This window comes from Entelurus aequoreus, linkage group LG16, assembly GCF_033978785.1.
Source record: "Entelurus aequoreus isolate RoL-2023_Sb linkage group LG16, RoL_Eaeq_v1.1, whole genome shotgun sequence".
NCBI lineage: Eukaryota > Metazoa > Chordata > Actinopteri > Syngnathiformes > Syngnathidae > Entelurus > Entelurus aequoreus.
This window is the reverse complement of record NC_084746.1, coordinates 40,392,675-40,407,733: the sequence shown is the minus strand read 5'-3', so window position 1 is coordinate 40,407,733 and position 15,059 is coordinate 40,392,675. Positions and strand designations below refer to the sequence as shown.

Genomic DNA, 15,059 nt, shown 5'->3' with positions numbered 1-15,059 from the left:
TGCCGTCCATCAGAATGTGGATACTAAAGTTTTGAGAGACCCATCACTGGAAGCCCCTCGGAGGGGTGCAGAGGTCAAGGATGATGACCCCATTATTCCGTTTGGTCCTCAACCGACTGTGTCACGCTTTGGTGCCATCTCCCGCACCTCCAAGACAGGTTACCAGACAACTGGACCTGTCCAAGCCATGGCTTCCACTCCCCAAAACACAAACTCTAAACACATGGCTATGCCTGGTAAGATTTGGTGTCTCTGCACCAATCTGTTGGCTTTACATCGTTCACGCATTACAGTTTGACTTCATATATTTGTAAATAATTTCCATTCCTGCAGAATATACATATGGAAGTCATCCAGGATGGGGTGGAGCTTCATATCCCTCCCACCAAACGTCCTCTTCCTCTCAGGGATCCTTCAGTGAGCGGTGAGCCCAGTTTTTTCTCTCATATCAAAATTCTTGTGCAAATTTCATGAATGTCTCGCTGCCTCTTGATCTCAGCACACCACCCATGGCAGCCTCGGACAGAGAACAGTTGAAGATGGAGCTGCAGCAGGTCACCCAGCAGATCAACCAACAGACGCAGATGCACAGCATGGAGGTAAATGTTCTCGGCTAGCTATTAGATGGAAGCCTGTGTTAGGTTTGGAAGACGATTCAGAGCATTCTGCATTTGACTTCAAAGCTAATTCCAAGTATTTTTGGTAAAGAGTTCAATTGTTTCTTGTAGTGCTGTAAAATTCAGTACATTGTAATCACGGTCACGATTTTGGCTGCCACGATTAACCTTTAAAAAGCAGGCTATACTGCATATCAAATCAAGCACTTACACAGCTGTGTTGGCAGAAAGGCAACAGCAGCTTATCTTGAAGCCCAGTGAAGTGAGAGCTGCCCACGCCAGAGGCCATTGTGTATGCACACAGAGCTCCATGATCATGCCGGCCAGCATTAACATTGACGGTTGCCTCGTTATATTTTCGTCGAGTCCTCGGCATGTGTTAAAATCCACACCGCTGTTAAATAGCAACAAGTATGAACGCCTGCACAACACCGTTATGCTTGTTTCCTGGAAGTCGCAATAGCAGGACTAACGGCTAACCATCAGACTACATAGAGTCTGCGGACACTTTTCCATCGATTGCATACACGCAAAACGCGCTCTCCATTGGAATTCATGCACCCCTCTGCATTTGTGCAGTTGTGTGAATCCAGGGAATGTGGAAATGTAATTGCGCATTGAAGAACTCCAACATGAGTACAATCGTTACACTAAATAATGCTATATTTTTGTATTTTGTCATATACATGTTTCACCCACGGAGCATGGCTGTATTTTTTATGGCCCTGAAAAAAACCATCAGAATAAACAGCTAAAGAGATCATGTAATGAGAAAAAGATAAAATGGTAATTCTAACAATGATTAAAAAAAGATTTGCCTTCAAATATATGAATAGTATTTAGACCTTTTATTAAACTATTTTTATTATAAATTGCATGATAACGTCACATTCATGCACCCTGGGACCTGATGAGTAAGTTGATTGCTTAACATGCACAGTTAATTTATTATCTTACACGTCCTTTTTAAACTAGATGGCTACGGGGACCGGAAAAACAAGTAATCATGGTTTCAATATCAGGGTTTCCCCTAAAGGGAACTCTCCTGAAGGAATCAATAAAGTACTATCTATCTATCTAATGTAACTGATGGTGGCCACAGCAATACCATCGCCGCCACACCGAAGAAATAAGGGTTTTTTACGTGGAAATGAATTAAAGTAATATAGTAAATTTTAGTCTTCAGAAAAAGTCAAAAGTCTGACGTTTTAAATTTTTAACAACCAGCCCAATTCCAACAGTTTTTACCTCCCGTGCAAACACTTTCGTCTCCGTGCTTCCCCAGACACACAACGCTTCCATGGAAAAATTAACCTCAAATTCAAACTACACAAACAAAACATTACCACCAGTAGGTCGTTGGAGTATGAATGGATATATATAGCCTATTATTTGCATACTATTGACTAGTGACACAACGGAAATTTGGCCACAGAAAAAACACTTTGATCACCGAAAACAGCGCGGATGTTGCGATTGTTTGGGGCGTAGTCAGCATGGCTGCAATGTTGATATACACAGTGAGCTGCAAAATGTGCAGTGGCGGATTTTAAGGAGAGAAAATCCAACTGGAGCAGCAGTGCAAAGCAAGTGTGACGTCATGCTCACTGGAGCTCGCTTTTTGTTGAAGACATCGAGGCACACAAGTAGAGTCTTTAACACGAGCACATTCAATTATAACAGCATAAAAAGATGCTAGATTTGTTGCTTGTCATTTTTAATAAAGAAAGACCCAAGTCTCGCGACAATTCTTAACAAAGTACGTTGCACAATAAGCAGCAACAATTGAAAATATAGCAAAATGATATAATATAAAAATGTGTTAATACTAAATAATAACACAGTTGTTTTGAAATGTATGCGTATATTTTTGAGCCTTTTTATTGAAAATCACATCATAGCAAATTATACAATGACACCATTGCAATCTAGGGGAAACCCTGAATATCGCTAAAGAATCATGATTATTTTGGCCATAATCGTGCAGCCCAAGTTTCCTAAATATTACCAGAGTTGTATTTTCTTGGGATGACATTCGCTCTCCGTATTGCAGGCTGCCAGTAACTCTTTATTGCTACAGAGAGAAGCCAGCGCCTTGGCTGGCCAGCCTGTGCCCAGCAACCAAGGCCAGGCAGTCACCTCTCAGTCGCATCAACAGCCCCCTAAGTGGCCCGCAGGGGGCACAAGTGCAGCGACCGTTTCCAGTGAACAGCTAAGCCTGGAGCTTCACCAGGTGGAGAGAGAGATTGGGAAAAGGACCCGTGAAATTGCTATGGTAAGGATGAGAATAACTGAAACTGTTGATGATTAAGCTGATTAAAGTTCTAATATACTAAACTCTTTTAAATCGTTCTCAGAGGACTATAAGTGTTATTTGGGTACCGTATTTGAAATGTTTTGTCCAAAATCATGCCTTGTTGCAAAATTTTTGACATTTTAAAAGGGCTTTTAGTGAGCCATATTGTGAACACCATTATTTGTGTGTCTAGCTTTAATGCTAATGTGCTGTGTCTCTGATTGGCTCAGTAAGTGCTAGTGTGCATGTTATCCACTTATTTTTTCCGAGTGATTGATCAGTATGTTTTTTCAGGTTCAATACTGATAAATAGTAGTGAAGGAGGCCGATAACTGATATTTGGACCCAATATTTATATGCAGTAAAAGTTAGCTAAACATGACTACTATATGTCTGTGAGCACCCTGGACAGAGCTTTAAGTTTTTAAGTTTTTTTAGAAAACGTCGGACCAGTAGCAACATAATGTTTTATGCAACGCTAATGTTGGTAATTTAGCACCAAAAAACATCGGGAGATTTCAAAAACTCCTTTGTGTATACTGAAGGTCGGAGGCGCATCAACCTTTGCATTTCAAAATATGGGAAATCCATCCATCTATTTTCTACCGCTTGTCCCTAATGGAGCTGCTTTCTCAGCTGCACTTGGGCGGAAGGAAAGGCACAATCATCTGATAATCGGTCAATCTTTACTTTTCACGCATACTATATACATTGTAACTCTGCACCATTGTAATCGATTCTGTATAATTACTGTTCCGTATACTGCATACGCCTAAATTATTAAAGTAGCAGTAGAGTGGAAAAACAAGTTGACTTTATATGCTTAACTGTGTTTCATTGTATCCAGTAAACCATATCCAATTGTATTTAGAATCCGCAAAGTATGTAAAAACACCACTTAAACATAAAATGCCACAAATTCAGTCAGCCATTTTAAAGATTCTGCTCTGAATACCTTCGGCTATTTTTGGAGATTGACATCACAATGGGAACGCTTCTGCACTCTGACCATTGTTAGTATCAGATCAGTCATACTGGAAATATGCAAAAATTAGAGAGATGTACTGTCTATCATTCCCAATTTCTATATAATACATGAACACATATTTGTCTTATAAAACGTCTGCTAACAATGTAGTCAATGGGGGCTCTCTATTTTGTCCACAAAATCCTCCTAAATAACCATCGAAAACCCGCCAACAATACTTTTCATACATACTGTTACCTGAATATTAACCAAACCATTAGTGATGTCGTTTAAGCGCTAACGCAGACAAAACCATTTTTTAAACTTTGGAAGTCTTTAGGTGTCAAATTTATATGATAATAGCTTCAATATAGAGGCAACTTGTCTTTCCACTCTACTGGTACTTAAAATTAAATCTAATCTCTTTAATAGCAGAAACAACAACATAACAAAGGAGTGGGGGACACGAGCACAAGCTACACGTCTTTAAAAGGATCTTTTAATAAGTGCAGCAAAGCCTATTTTACACAGCTGTCATCTGTGGAGTGATATTGGAGCCATATTGCCGATGTATCAACAGGACTCATCCATACATTTTAGGCCTGGGCAATACGATTTTATCGATAAATTCAAGTTTTTGTTGCAGACGATTTAAGAAATAAAAAAATGTTTTTCTCCTCTTGCTCCACATATTTTTTGGCCCCATGATACCTCGCTCTCCCCCTTACTTCCTTAGCGGAGATTCACAAATCCAGCAAACCATGGCTAATGCTAACAAGTGCGAGACGTTTGTTCCAAAGAAAAGAAAAATGTTGTCAGTGCTTTAGAATGGAACAAATGACTACGCTGCAAAAATTATTTAAAAAAGGCAACGGCACAACAAACTTATCCCAGCACCTGAAACGGCATCGGGCCGAGTGGTAGAAAAGCAACTATTTAGGCAAACAAGACCGCAACAAACTCCACCTAATAAACAGTTAAATGTGGTGGAATCATTTACACAATGTGCAATGTATGACGAGAAAGGAGAACAATGCACAGAACAACCACTAAAACAGTCGCTCTGCCCGTCCAGCTGTGCTGCTGCAATACTCATAACACATTCAATCATCATGTGCAGTGTACATTGTCTTTAGCATCCCTACACACTAACAAGGATCCCAGAAGTCTTCATGGAAAAGCCTGTTTATTTACTTACTGAAACTATATAGTTATCTCAATGTTTTACTTTTTTACTTATTTGCAATAAACGTTTTAGATTGATTTTTATTACTATTTAATGGTTATTGGTATCTTAATTGGTTTATTTGAGTTTATTTATTTGCATGCAATGTGCAATGCTACATTTTTATTTACGTAGTTTTTTTTTCATTACAGAAGTTTTTAGTTTGCACTTTATTCTCAATGTTGGAGATTATTATTTGCAGATTATTACCGGTATTTATTTTCTAGAAATGTGCAATGCTACATTGTTTATATAAGTTTTTTATTCAAGCGGAATTGCCTTCCACAGGAAGCTCTTTATTTGAAAACCATTGCATAAAATGTATAATTTATCTAGTCTAAAAAGAACAACAACATACACATTTGAATTTAGCTCAGAGTAAGATAGATGCATTGTATGCAGTGTCATCTCAAACTACTAGTTTTTGATCAATTCAAAGCAAAACTTGTTTTTGATTATCTCTGTCATTTGTATTCTTTGGTTTCTTTATAAAGTAGGGGGGAAAAACACAACTACTTTTTTTGTGGAAAAAATCAAAAAAATATTTAAGGCCATATTGCCCAGGCCTAATAAATTTATAATTTTTAGTGTGGCATGTTAGAAAAGTAAGTGAAATTATTTTGAGAACAATGGTAGTCATGAAAAACCCTAATATTATTAACCCTCCAGAGTGGATTTATTCTGTCTTCAAAGGGGAACTGCACTTGTTTTGGAATTTTGCCTTATCATTCACAATCATTATGAGAGACAAGAAGACACAATTTTTTAGTTTTTTTTCCGCTTTCTAATATGAAATTTGGCTAGCAGGGCAGCTAATGGTAGCAATCCATTTTACATCTAAATCACTTTAAAAATGCATTCAAAAACCGTCAACAATACTTCATTTACGTTCCGTAACCTGTATAATAACCAAACTGTAACAACATTGTTATTGTAAGAGTGAAAACTGAGGAACTAGCGTACTAACACATCGACGTGCTACGGTATTAGCCGTAGAAGCTAACTATGGAAAAAGATAAGCTAGCTTCTACGTCAGCACAAAACGCGTTTGAGAGTGTAATGCACAACACAATGCAATAAGACACCAATCTGTACTGAGTGGAAAAACATGAATCATATTACAGTATCTGTAAAGTATTATTTCATGTTTTGTTTGTACACAGCTAGCCAGACAGTGTATTGTAGCGTACAGTGAAGTGCTGCATGTATCATGATCAATAGTATAGTGACTTACTCGATGGACAGTTGTTCGTTTGGTCCAGCTGGCCGGAGACGTTTCCAGTTGATTTGGGTAAGCACTATTAATTTGGCGTAGCTTGGCTCAAAGTTCCAGATTTGCAGCGTGACCATGTCACACTCTCTGGGCTTCTGTCTGCTCCAACGTTTCAGCCTCTTCTTTGTGCTCGCTTCTATAAGCAGCAGTTCATCCTTAGTATATTCAGCTTCAAAAAGATAAGGTTGTGAATCCTCATTTGTCCAAAAATAGTCGTCTTTGTTTGTTACCAAGTCTGCCATGATTACAACACACTCGCTTTTGATTCTGGGAGCAGGAACAAATTTGTTGCGGGAAGTCGTAAGTGCTCTGCTATGGAAAATGAAATCAATCCGCCGAGGTACTAGTTCCGGCTGTGCATGAAAGGACCAAAATACAGTAAATATTGTACATATTACATATTGTTATGAAGATGTCTGTTACTACATTATATATATATACTTGCAGTGTGTATATTGTACATATTACATATTGTTATGAAGGTGTCTGTTACTACATTATATATACTTGGAGTGTGTATATTGTACATATTACATATTGTTATGAAGGTGTCTGTTACTACATTATATATATACTTGGAGTGTGTATATTGTACATATTACATATTATGAAGGTGTCTGTTACTACATTATATATATACTTGTAGTGTTTATATTGTACATATTACATATTGTTATGAAGGTGTCTGTTATTACATTATATATATACTTGCAGTGTGTATATTGTATATATTACATATTATGAAGGTGTCTGTTACTACATTATATATATACTTGCAGTGTGTATATTGTACATATTACATGTTGGTTTGAAGGTGTCTGTTACTACATTTCATATATACTTGCAGTGTGTATATAAAAGGTTGATGGAGTGTTTTGAAGTTGTTTTAGAGACTTTGAAGGCTACAATGGTGACTCAATAGCTGCATCTTGCAAGTGTTTATCTTTAAAATCCTTTAAAAAAAGACATTTGTGTTCTTGTCTCTCATAATGATGGTGGAAAAAAGTGCAGTTCCACTTTAATTATGTTGAAGTGGAGTGGCTATTTGGTTGTTTTGGCGACACCTATTGCCACAATAATTTATACATGCATGCTTGTTTATTTGGACAAATGTGTTTTATTTAGACAGCAATATTGTTTATTTAAGGACACCTTTTATACAGCATGTGTGCTATTGTGTGATCAGCTGTTACGTAGGTGCTATTTCCTTGCAGTTAATAGCCTACCATGTTTTCCTTTTGTAAATGAATTGACTGAAATACAAGAAAAGACCAACCTTGTGTGCTCATTGGAGGACATTTAGATGTTACTGTCTTTTAGAAGTAAACGTGCTGCAGATTGGGACACCCTTAGTTATAACATTGAAAAGTTGAATTATTGATTAACATTAACCAGTACCTAAGTCAGAAACTGATGCTCAGGACTCTTCATTACCAGGAGAACCAAGTGGCCCACGAGGTCCAGCAGTACAAGATGAAACCTGCAGAGAATGGACAACCTGAGCACAAGACTCAGCTTGAAGAGATCTCCCTTGCTCTGGGGTGAGTTCAACATCTACAGTTGTGGTCAAAAGTTTACATACACTTGTGAAAGATAATGTCATGGCTGTCTTGAGTTTCCAATAATTTCTACAACTTTTATTTTTTTGTGATAGAATGATTGGAGCACATACTTGTTGGTCACAAAAAACATTCATGAAGTTTGGTTCTTTTATGAATTTATTATGGGTCTACTGAAAATGTGAGCACATCTGCTGGGTAAAAAGTATACATACAGCAATGTTAATATTCGGTTACATGTCCCTTGGCAAGTTTCACAGCAATGGGGCGCTTTTGGTAGCCATCCACAAGCTTCTGGTTGAATTTTTGACCACTCCTCTTGACAAAATTGGTACAGTTCAGCTAAATGTGTTGGTTTTCTGACATTCACTTGTTTCTTCAGCATTGTCAACATGTTTATGTCAGGACTTTGGGAAGGCTTTTCTAAAACCTTAATTCTAGCCTGATTTAGCCATTCCCTTACCACTTTTGACATGTGTTTGGGGGTCATTGTCCTGTTGGAACACCCAACTGCGCCCAAGACCCAACCTTCGGGCTGATGATTTTAGGTTGTCCTGAAGAATTGGGAGGTAATCCTCCTTTTTCATTGTCCCATTTACTCTCTGTAAAGCACCAGTTCCATTGGCAGAAAAACATGCGCAGAGCATAATACTACCACCACCATGCTTGACGGTAGGAATGGTGTTCCTGGGATTAAAGGCCTCACCTTTGTATCGTGCCCAAACAGCTAAATTTTTGTTTTATCTGACCACAGAACTTTCCTCCACAAGATCTTATCTTTGTCCATGTGATGTCAGATGAAACCTGTGGACAATGCTGAAGAAACAAGTCCATGTCAGAAAACCAACAAATTTAGTTGAACTGCACCAATTTTGTCAAGAGGAGTGGTCAAAAATTCAGCCAGAAGCTTGTGGATGGCTAGAAAAAGCGCCTTATTGCAGTGAAACTTGCCAAGGGACATGTAACCAAATATTAACATTGCTGTATGTATACTTTTGACCCAGCAGATGTGCTCACATTTTCAGTAGACCCATAATAAATTCATAAAAGAGCCAAACTTCATGAATGTTTTTTGTGACCAACAAGTATGTGCTCCAATCACTCTATCACAAAAAATAAGAGTTGTAGAAATGATTGGAAACTCAAGACAGCCATGACATTATGTTCTTTACAAGTGTATGTAAACTTTTGATCACAATCCACCTGACACCTGTCTGCACGAGCCCCTCCTCAGATGTCTTGTCCTGTGTTCTGTGGCTGCAGCGAGGTGTCCAACGGCTCCAACAGTCTGCAAGAAGGTGCAGTGGGCGGGTCCATGCTGTCGCTGACAAACAAGACGTCTACGTTGAGCCTGTGTTCTGACCCGGTCGCTACCGGGTCAGAAATGCAGAAGAACGGGGTTGTTCATTCCTGCTCTTAAGCAGTACACGCTTACACACACACACCCACACACACACACACACACACACACACACACACACACACGCACACACACGTTCTATTTAGAAGATGAGCAGTATCTGCCGTGATATGAATTTTCTTTCTTTTTGTTCTGTGAATGAGCTTTTTTTAATGACTTTCCTCGCCTGGAAACCAGGGCATATGATAACAGTTCTTGTGTGTTTTTGGTGTTCCTTCACTTTTCTTTCTCCCTTTTAAACAATCTAGATTTAACATTCAGTATATGAGGAGAGGAATAGGGTGGTGATGACAGTGGCGCCGTTACTTTCTGCACACATGCCTCATCCCCACGCCACATTTGATGTAGACGGCAGTCAGGAATATTGGTGTGGTGACGAGGAGACAGCAGCATGCTCCCACAGAGTCCTTCAACAAAGTGCTCGCACAGATCCAGATGGTCTGGGAAGGGAAAGCACCGCCTTGGTTGCCACAAGAAGCATGATTTTTTTTTTTTTTTTTTTTTTTAATGCATTTTTAGGATTTCATGCTATGTCTTTTTTCATACTTAACATCACTATATTAAATATTTAAATGGAAGCATTCTGTTTTAAAGATTGCATCTTCTTGATAAGGGAACGATTGCTTCTTTTCATGTGGTAGCAGGAAACATGACAGTAGAAAAAAAGCTTTGGCTGAACGCACATCCTCAGGCTGGCTGTGTCCTGCGTCAGGGTCAAAGGAGCCCTTTCCCTCCTCAGAGCTTCTCATCTGGCCACTCACAAAGCCTCCCCATTGGGATTATCTCCTCACTTCTTCGCCTAACTTCTATGAAGTTGCCTTCCCATGTGTCTTTTGGGCTTTTCTCTTCCAATTTGTTTTCATGCTTTGCGTTGTTGTGCTTTTTGGGGGCCGACTGAAGGCTGTCAGGGACGTAACGTGTTCACTTCCTCCAGTGCTGTCATCACCATCACCACAATTAAAGTTAAAGTTAACCTCAACTTTAACTTTAACTATTCTGTTAAACCTTCGCTGCTGACACAGCACAATTTCACAAGTAGGATGAGCCCGTGTGTTCATCTGGATCCCCCTTTGAACCACACCTCCATCCTCTGGCCGCTGCCCCCACGGCTCCATTTATTAGGTCCACTGCTCACTTATACATACAAGTATGTATACATACATTAATATACTAAAGCACTATTAACGTGCCACCTCTTATTCTACTCGCTCAGCATTTATATTAAATGATCTCTACTTTAGAATCAGCAAGATATTTTTTATTAGGTTCTTTTTTTTTTTTTTCTGTCCACTGGTTGCCAACACAGACTTTATCCTTTCCCAGACGAAGGACTTCTGTGCGCATTGACGTGTGTAATCTTTTGTGTTCAAACAAAGATAGACTATGCTTCCCAAGAAGACATGACAATTCTGTAACTTTGGGTGGGAAATTATGGAGTTTTGTGTGTGTGTGCGTGCGTGTTAGTTTGTAGTTTTAGAAAATGTACCCTCAGTTATTTTTTTTTTTGCCCGCAAATTGTGCTGTACTGGATGGAGATGTTAAGGTGTTAGAAAAGTGTTGGGGTTGATCCGAACCCACCCTAAAGGGGATACATGGGAAGTTTACTTAAAAAAATAGCCTCAGCTCCTCTTAAATGTTCCCTTTTTTTCCTGTATGATCACTTAATATTAAATCCTAATTGGCATGACTGAGTGACGTCCTAATAGATTTAGTTGAAAGAACACAATGTATTTTTATTTCCTTTTTGGTTTTTCAAGGAAATGTCATTGAGCTCGCTGGATTTGTAGCTTCTCTTTTTTTTTTTTTGGCGTTCTGCAAAAGAATGAATATTTTGACCTCCAAGTCTTAAATCAACAGTGGCAGGAGAACATTGACGTTAGTTGAGCTGTTTGCTCAGTCAAGTGCTATAAACAGTAAACACCTTTGGTTTTTGGACAATTGACATGCAATGTCAGTTGGGATTACTGCATGTAGTGAGTAGCAAAAGAATTGAATTGAAGGGAGTGCAAGTGCTGCCTACTGCCTGTTAGTCACTTCCACTTTTGACCACTGACCCTGTTACTGCTCTTTGAGGCTCACCTTTTATTCCCCGACTTTGTGGGCAAATTCTAATGACTTTTTTATATGATTACTCCCCTTGTAAAATATCTCTTAAATTAAGGTACCGGTTTGATTTCAGCAAGAAAAAAAAAGGTTTTATATGTATATTATACTCCATTAAGGAATGTCTAGAATTATCTTCCTCCAATGTGGATGTAGCCATTATAACGCCATTTTGACTTTGTAAGAGAATTCACTGTGTGAAAATTGGTTTGCATTTTTGTATAATACAATCTGCTTTTTGTTGTTTTGTTTTTGTTTGTTTGATACGAGCAGGAAGTCAAACTGGAAGTTTGAAGAGGGGAGGAGAGAAAAAAAGTGAACCTGTGAAATTTGAGACAGCAAAATGTAACTTATGTACTACAGTGATTCCAAGCTGAGGGGGAAAGATTAAATGAGATTGCTAACTTTGACTTTCTGTGTCATTCTTCTCACGGTGAATAGTATCTTTTTATAATGTAGCTGAATATACCTTTGAATTCTCAGCTTGTATTTATGACTTCAAGTAATTTAATGTAAGTACAAATAAATGTTAATAATTTTTATGTGTTCGTATATGCTGGATAAATGACCTGTTAAGTGGCAAGTCACGTGACATAAATCATCCCATAAAAGATGGCGTCGATGATCGACAGGTGATGAGATAATGTTACGTCACTGTGTTCACGCCTCTTTGTTTACATCATCCGATGTACTTTTGCGCTTGCGCCAGATTTAAGGTTTTACGGCAAAATCGTGCGACAGTGACATACTCCGAAGCAGCACAACAGCAACCATATGCCAGCACTACACATTCTTAAAGTTGTACTACACGTACCTAAAGTTGTACTACACGTACCTAAAGTTGTACTACACGTACCTGAAGTTGCACTACACATACCTAAAGTTGTACTACACGTACCTGAAGTTGCACTACACATACCTAAAGTTGTACTACACGTACCTGAAGTTGTACTACACATACTTAAAGTTGTACTACACATACCTAAAGTTGTACTATACGTACCTGAAGTTGTACTACACATCCCTAAAGTTGTACTACACATACCTGAAGTTGTACTACACGTACCTGAAGTTGTACTACACATACCTAAAGTTGTACTACACATACCTAAAGTTGTACTACACATACCTAAAGTTGTACTACACATGCCTAAAGTTGTACTACACATACCTGAAGTTGTACTACACATGCCTAAAGTTATACTACACATTCCTAAAGTTGTACTACACATCCCTTAAGTTGTACTACACATACCTGAAGTTGTACTACACGTACCTGAAGTTGTACTACACATACCTAAAGTTGTACTACACATACCTAAAGTTGTACTACACATACCTAAAGTTATACTACACATACCTAAAGTTGTACTACACACACCTAAAGTTGTACTGCAAAGACAGGAGCACACACAAATCTCTTTATAAAAGAAGAAATATTCCAGGAACAAAAAATACTCGATGGTTGATTCTCGAATTGCCCAGAAACGGAAATACAAAGCTGTTAAAAAAATTTTTTTTTTTAAAGATCAGAAGGGCTCCAGGACCAGAATGTGTGTCCCCCTCCTGTCAGAGAGTCTGGCCTCCACCTTCACGCAGATCGTCAACCCATCCCTGGAGATGTGTGTGCTTCAAAGGCTCCACCATCATCCTCACTTCCAAGGTTTGACGTGACAGGACTAAAGACTACAGACCCCTCACCATGATGCCTCCTGTTGGACCCCCTGCAGTTTGCCTATTGGGAAAACAAGCAGTCATCATGGGTCTGAACCACTTCCTGCATCACCTTGGGTGCCACGCTAGGATCCTGCTTGTGGACTTCTGCTCCTCACTCCACACCATCATCCCAGGTGTCCAAACTCACCTGCCTCCCAGCCCACCTGGCAGCGGACCACCAACTTCCTGACTGGCAGGCTAGGCTGGGGAGCACATGATCCAGCACCCGGACAATCAGCACTGGTGCCCACCAGGGGTGTGGTCTCTCCACACTGCTTTTTTCCCTCCACAGTCTACAGCAAGGACTGCACATCGGGGGATCCTTCTGTGAAACTCTTGAAGTTGGCAGACGACACCACCGCCATCATTCTCATCCAGGACGGCGACAAGTCCTCCTACAGACGGGAGGTGGAACAGCTTCCTCTCCGGTGCAGTCAGAACCATCTGGAGGTCAACCTGCTCAGGACTGTGGAGATGACCGCCCAGCAGGCACAAGACATTGAAACAACGTTGACAACTTCTATAGGTCCTGATGTTCAGCAACTCAAACATAACGTTGGAACAACATGCTTTTTGACGACCTTGAATCAATGTCAGGTTGTGATGTTGATTTGACATTGAATTTTGGTCATTTCCAACAACGTGGATCCAATGTTGGACATCAACGTTGTCTCAATGTACAAATACAACTATTTGGCAACGTCGTTTTAAAGTCAGTTTTAAAGGACATGTACGTATAATCAGCGTTCTATCAAAGTCAGTTTTAAAGGACATGTACGTATAATCAGCGGTGTATCAAAGTCAGTTTTAAAGGACATGTACGTATAATCAGCGTTGTTTCAAAGTCAGTTTTCAAGGACATGTACGTATAATCAGCGTTGTATCAAAGTCAGTTTTAAAGGACATGTACGTATAATCAGCATTGTTTCTAAGTCAGTTTTAAAGGACATGTACGTATAATCAGCGTTGTATCAAAGTCAGTTTTAAAGGACATGTACGTATAATCAGCGTTGTTTCTAAGTCAGTTTTAAAGGACATGTACGTATAATCAGCGGTGTATCAAAGTCAGTTTTAAAGGACATGTACGTATAATCAGCGTTGTATCAAAGTCAGTTTTAAAGGACATGTACGTATAATCAGCGTTGTTTCTAAGTCAGTTTTAAAGGACATGTACGTATAATCAGCGGTGTATCAAAGTCAGTTTTAAAGGACATGTACGTATAATCAGCGTTGTTTCAAAGTCAGTTTTCAAGGACATGTACGTATAATCAGCGTTGTATCAAAGTCAGTTTTAAAGGACATGTACGTATAATCAGCGTTGTTTCAAAGTCAGTTTTCAAGGACATGTACGTATAATCAGCGTTGTTTCTAAGTCAGTTTTAAAGGACATGTATGTATAATCAGCGTTGTTTCAAAGTCAGTTTTAAAGGACATGTACGTATAATCAGCGGTGTATCAAAGTCAGTTTTAAAGGAAATGTACGTATAATCAGCGTTGTATCAAAGTCAGTTTTAAAGGACATGTACGTATAATCAGCGTTGTTTCAAAGTCAGTTTTAAAGGACATGTACGTATAATCAGCGGTGTATCAAAGTCAGTTTTAAAGGAAATGTACGTATAATCAGCGTTGTTTCTAAGTCAGTTTTAAAGGACTTGTATGTATAATCAGCGTTGTTTCAAAGTCAGTTTTAAAGGACATGTATGTATAATCAGCTTTGTTTCAAAGTCAGTTTTAAAGGACATGTATGTATAATCAACATTGTATCAAAGTCAGTTTTAAAGGACGTATAATTAGCGAATAAAGTCGTCCAATTTTATAGGCACTTTAGTGAAAGAATCCGTCCAACACATCTCTACTTTGTAGGCTCTTTGGTGATAGAATCC

At 38.9% G+C, this 15,059-nt stretch overlaps 1 protein-coding gene across 2 annotated transcripts in view; it reads left to right on the top strand.

Annotated features, from left to right (window-relative positions):
• rc3h1b (ring finger and CCCH-type domains 1b) overlaps positions 1-11,864 on the top strand; it is a 33,343-nt gene extending 21,479 nt beyond the window's left edge. The window contains exons 15-20 of one of the 2 annotated variants that reach the window (XM_062022844.1): positions 14-236; positions 334-424; positions 500-599; positions 2,698-2,892; positions 7,816-7,919; positions 9,201-11,864. In XM_062022844.1, coding sequence (XP_061878828.1) covers positions 14-236; positions 334-424; positions 500-599; positions 2,698-2,892; positions 7,816-7,919; positions 9,201-9,357 — 870 coding nt within the window. In that variant the 3' untranslated portion in view covers positions 9,358-11,864. Of the gene's footprint in view, positions 1-13; positions 237-333; positions 425-499; positions 600-2,670; positions 2,893-7,815; positions 7,920-9,200 lie in introns of both variants that reach the window. The other variant, XM_062022843.1, reaches the window with a different exon arrangement.
• The last annotated feature ends 3,195 nt before the right edge of the window (positions 11,865-15,059 follow it).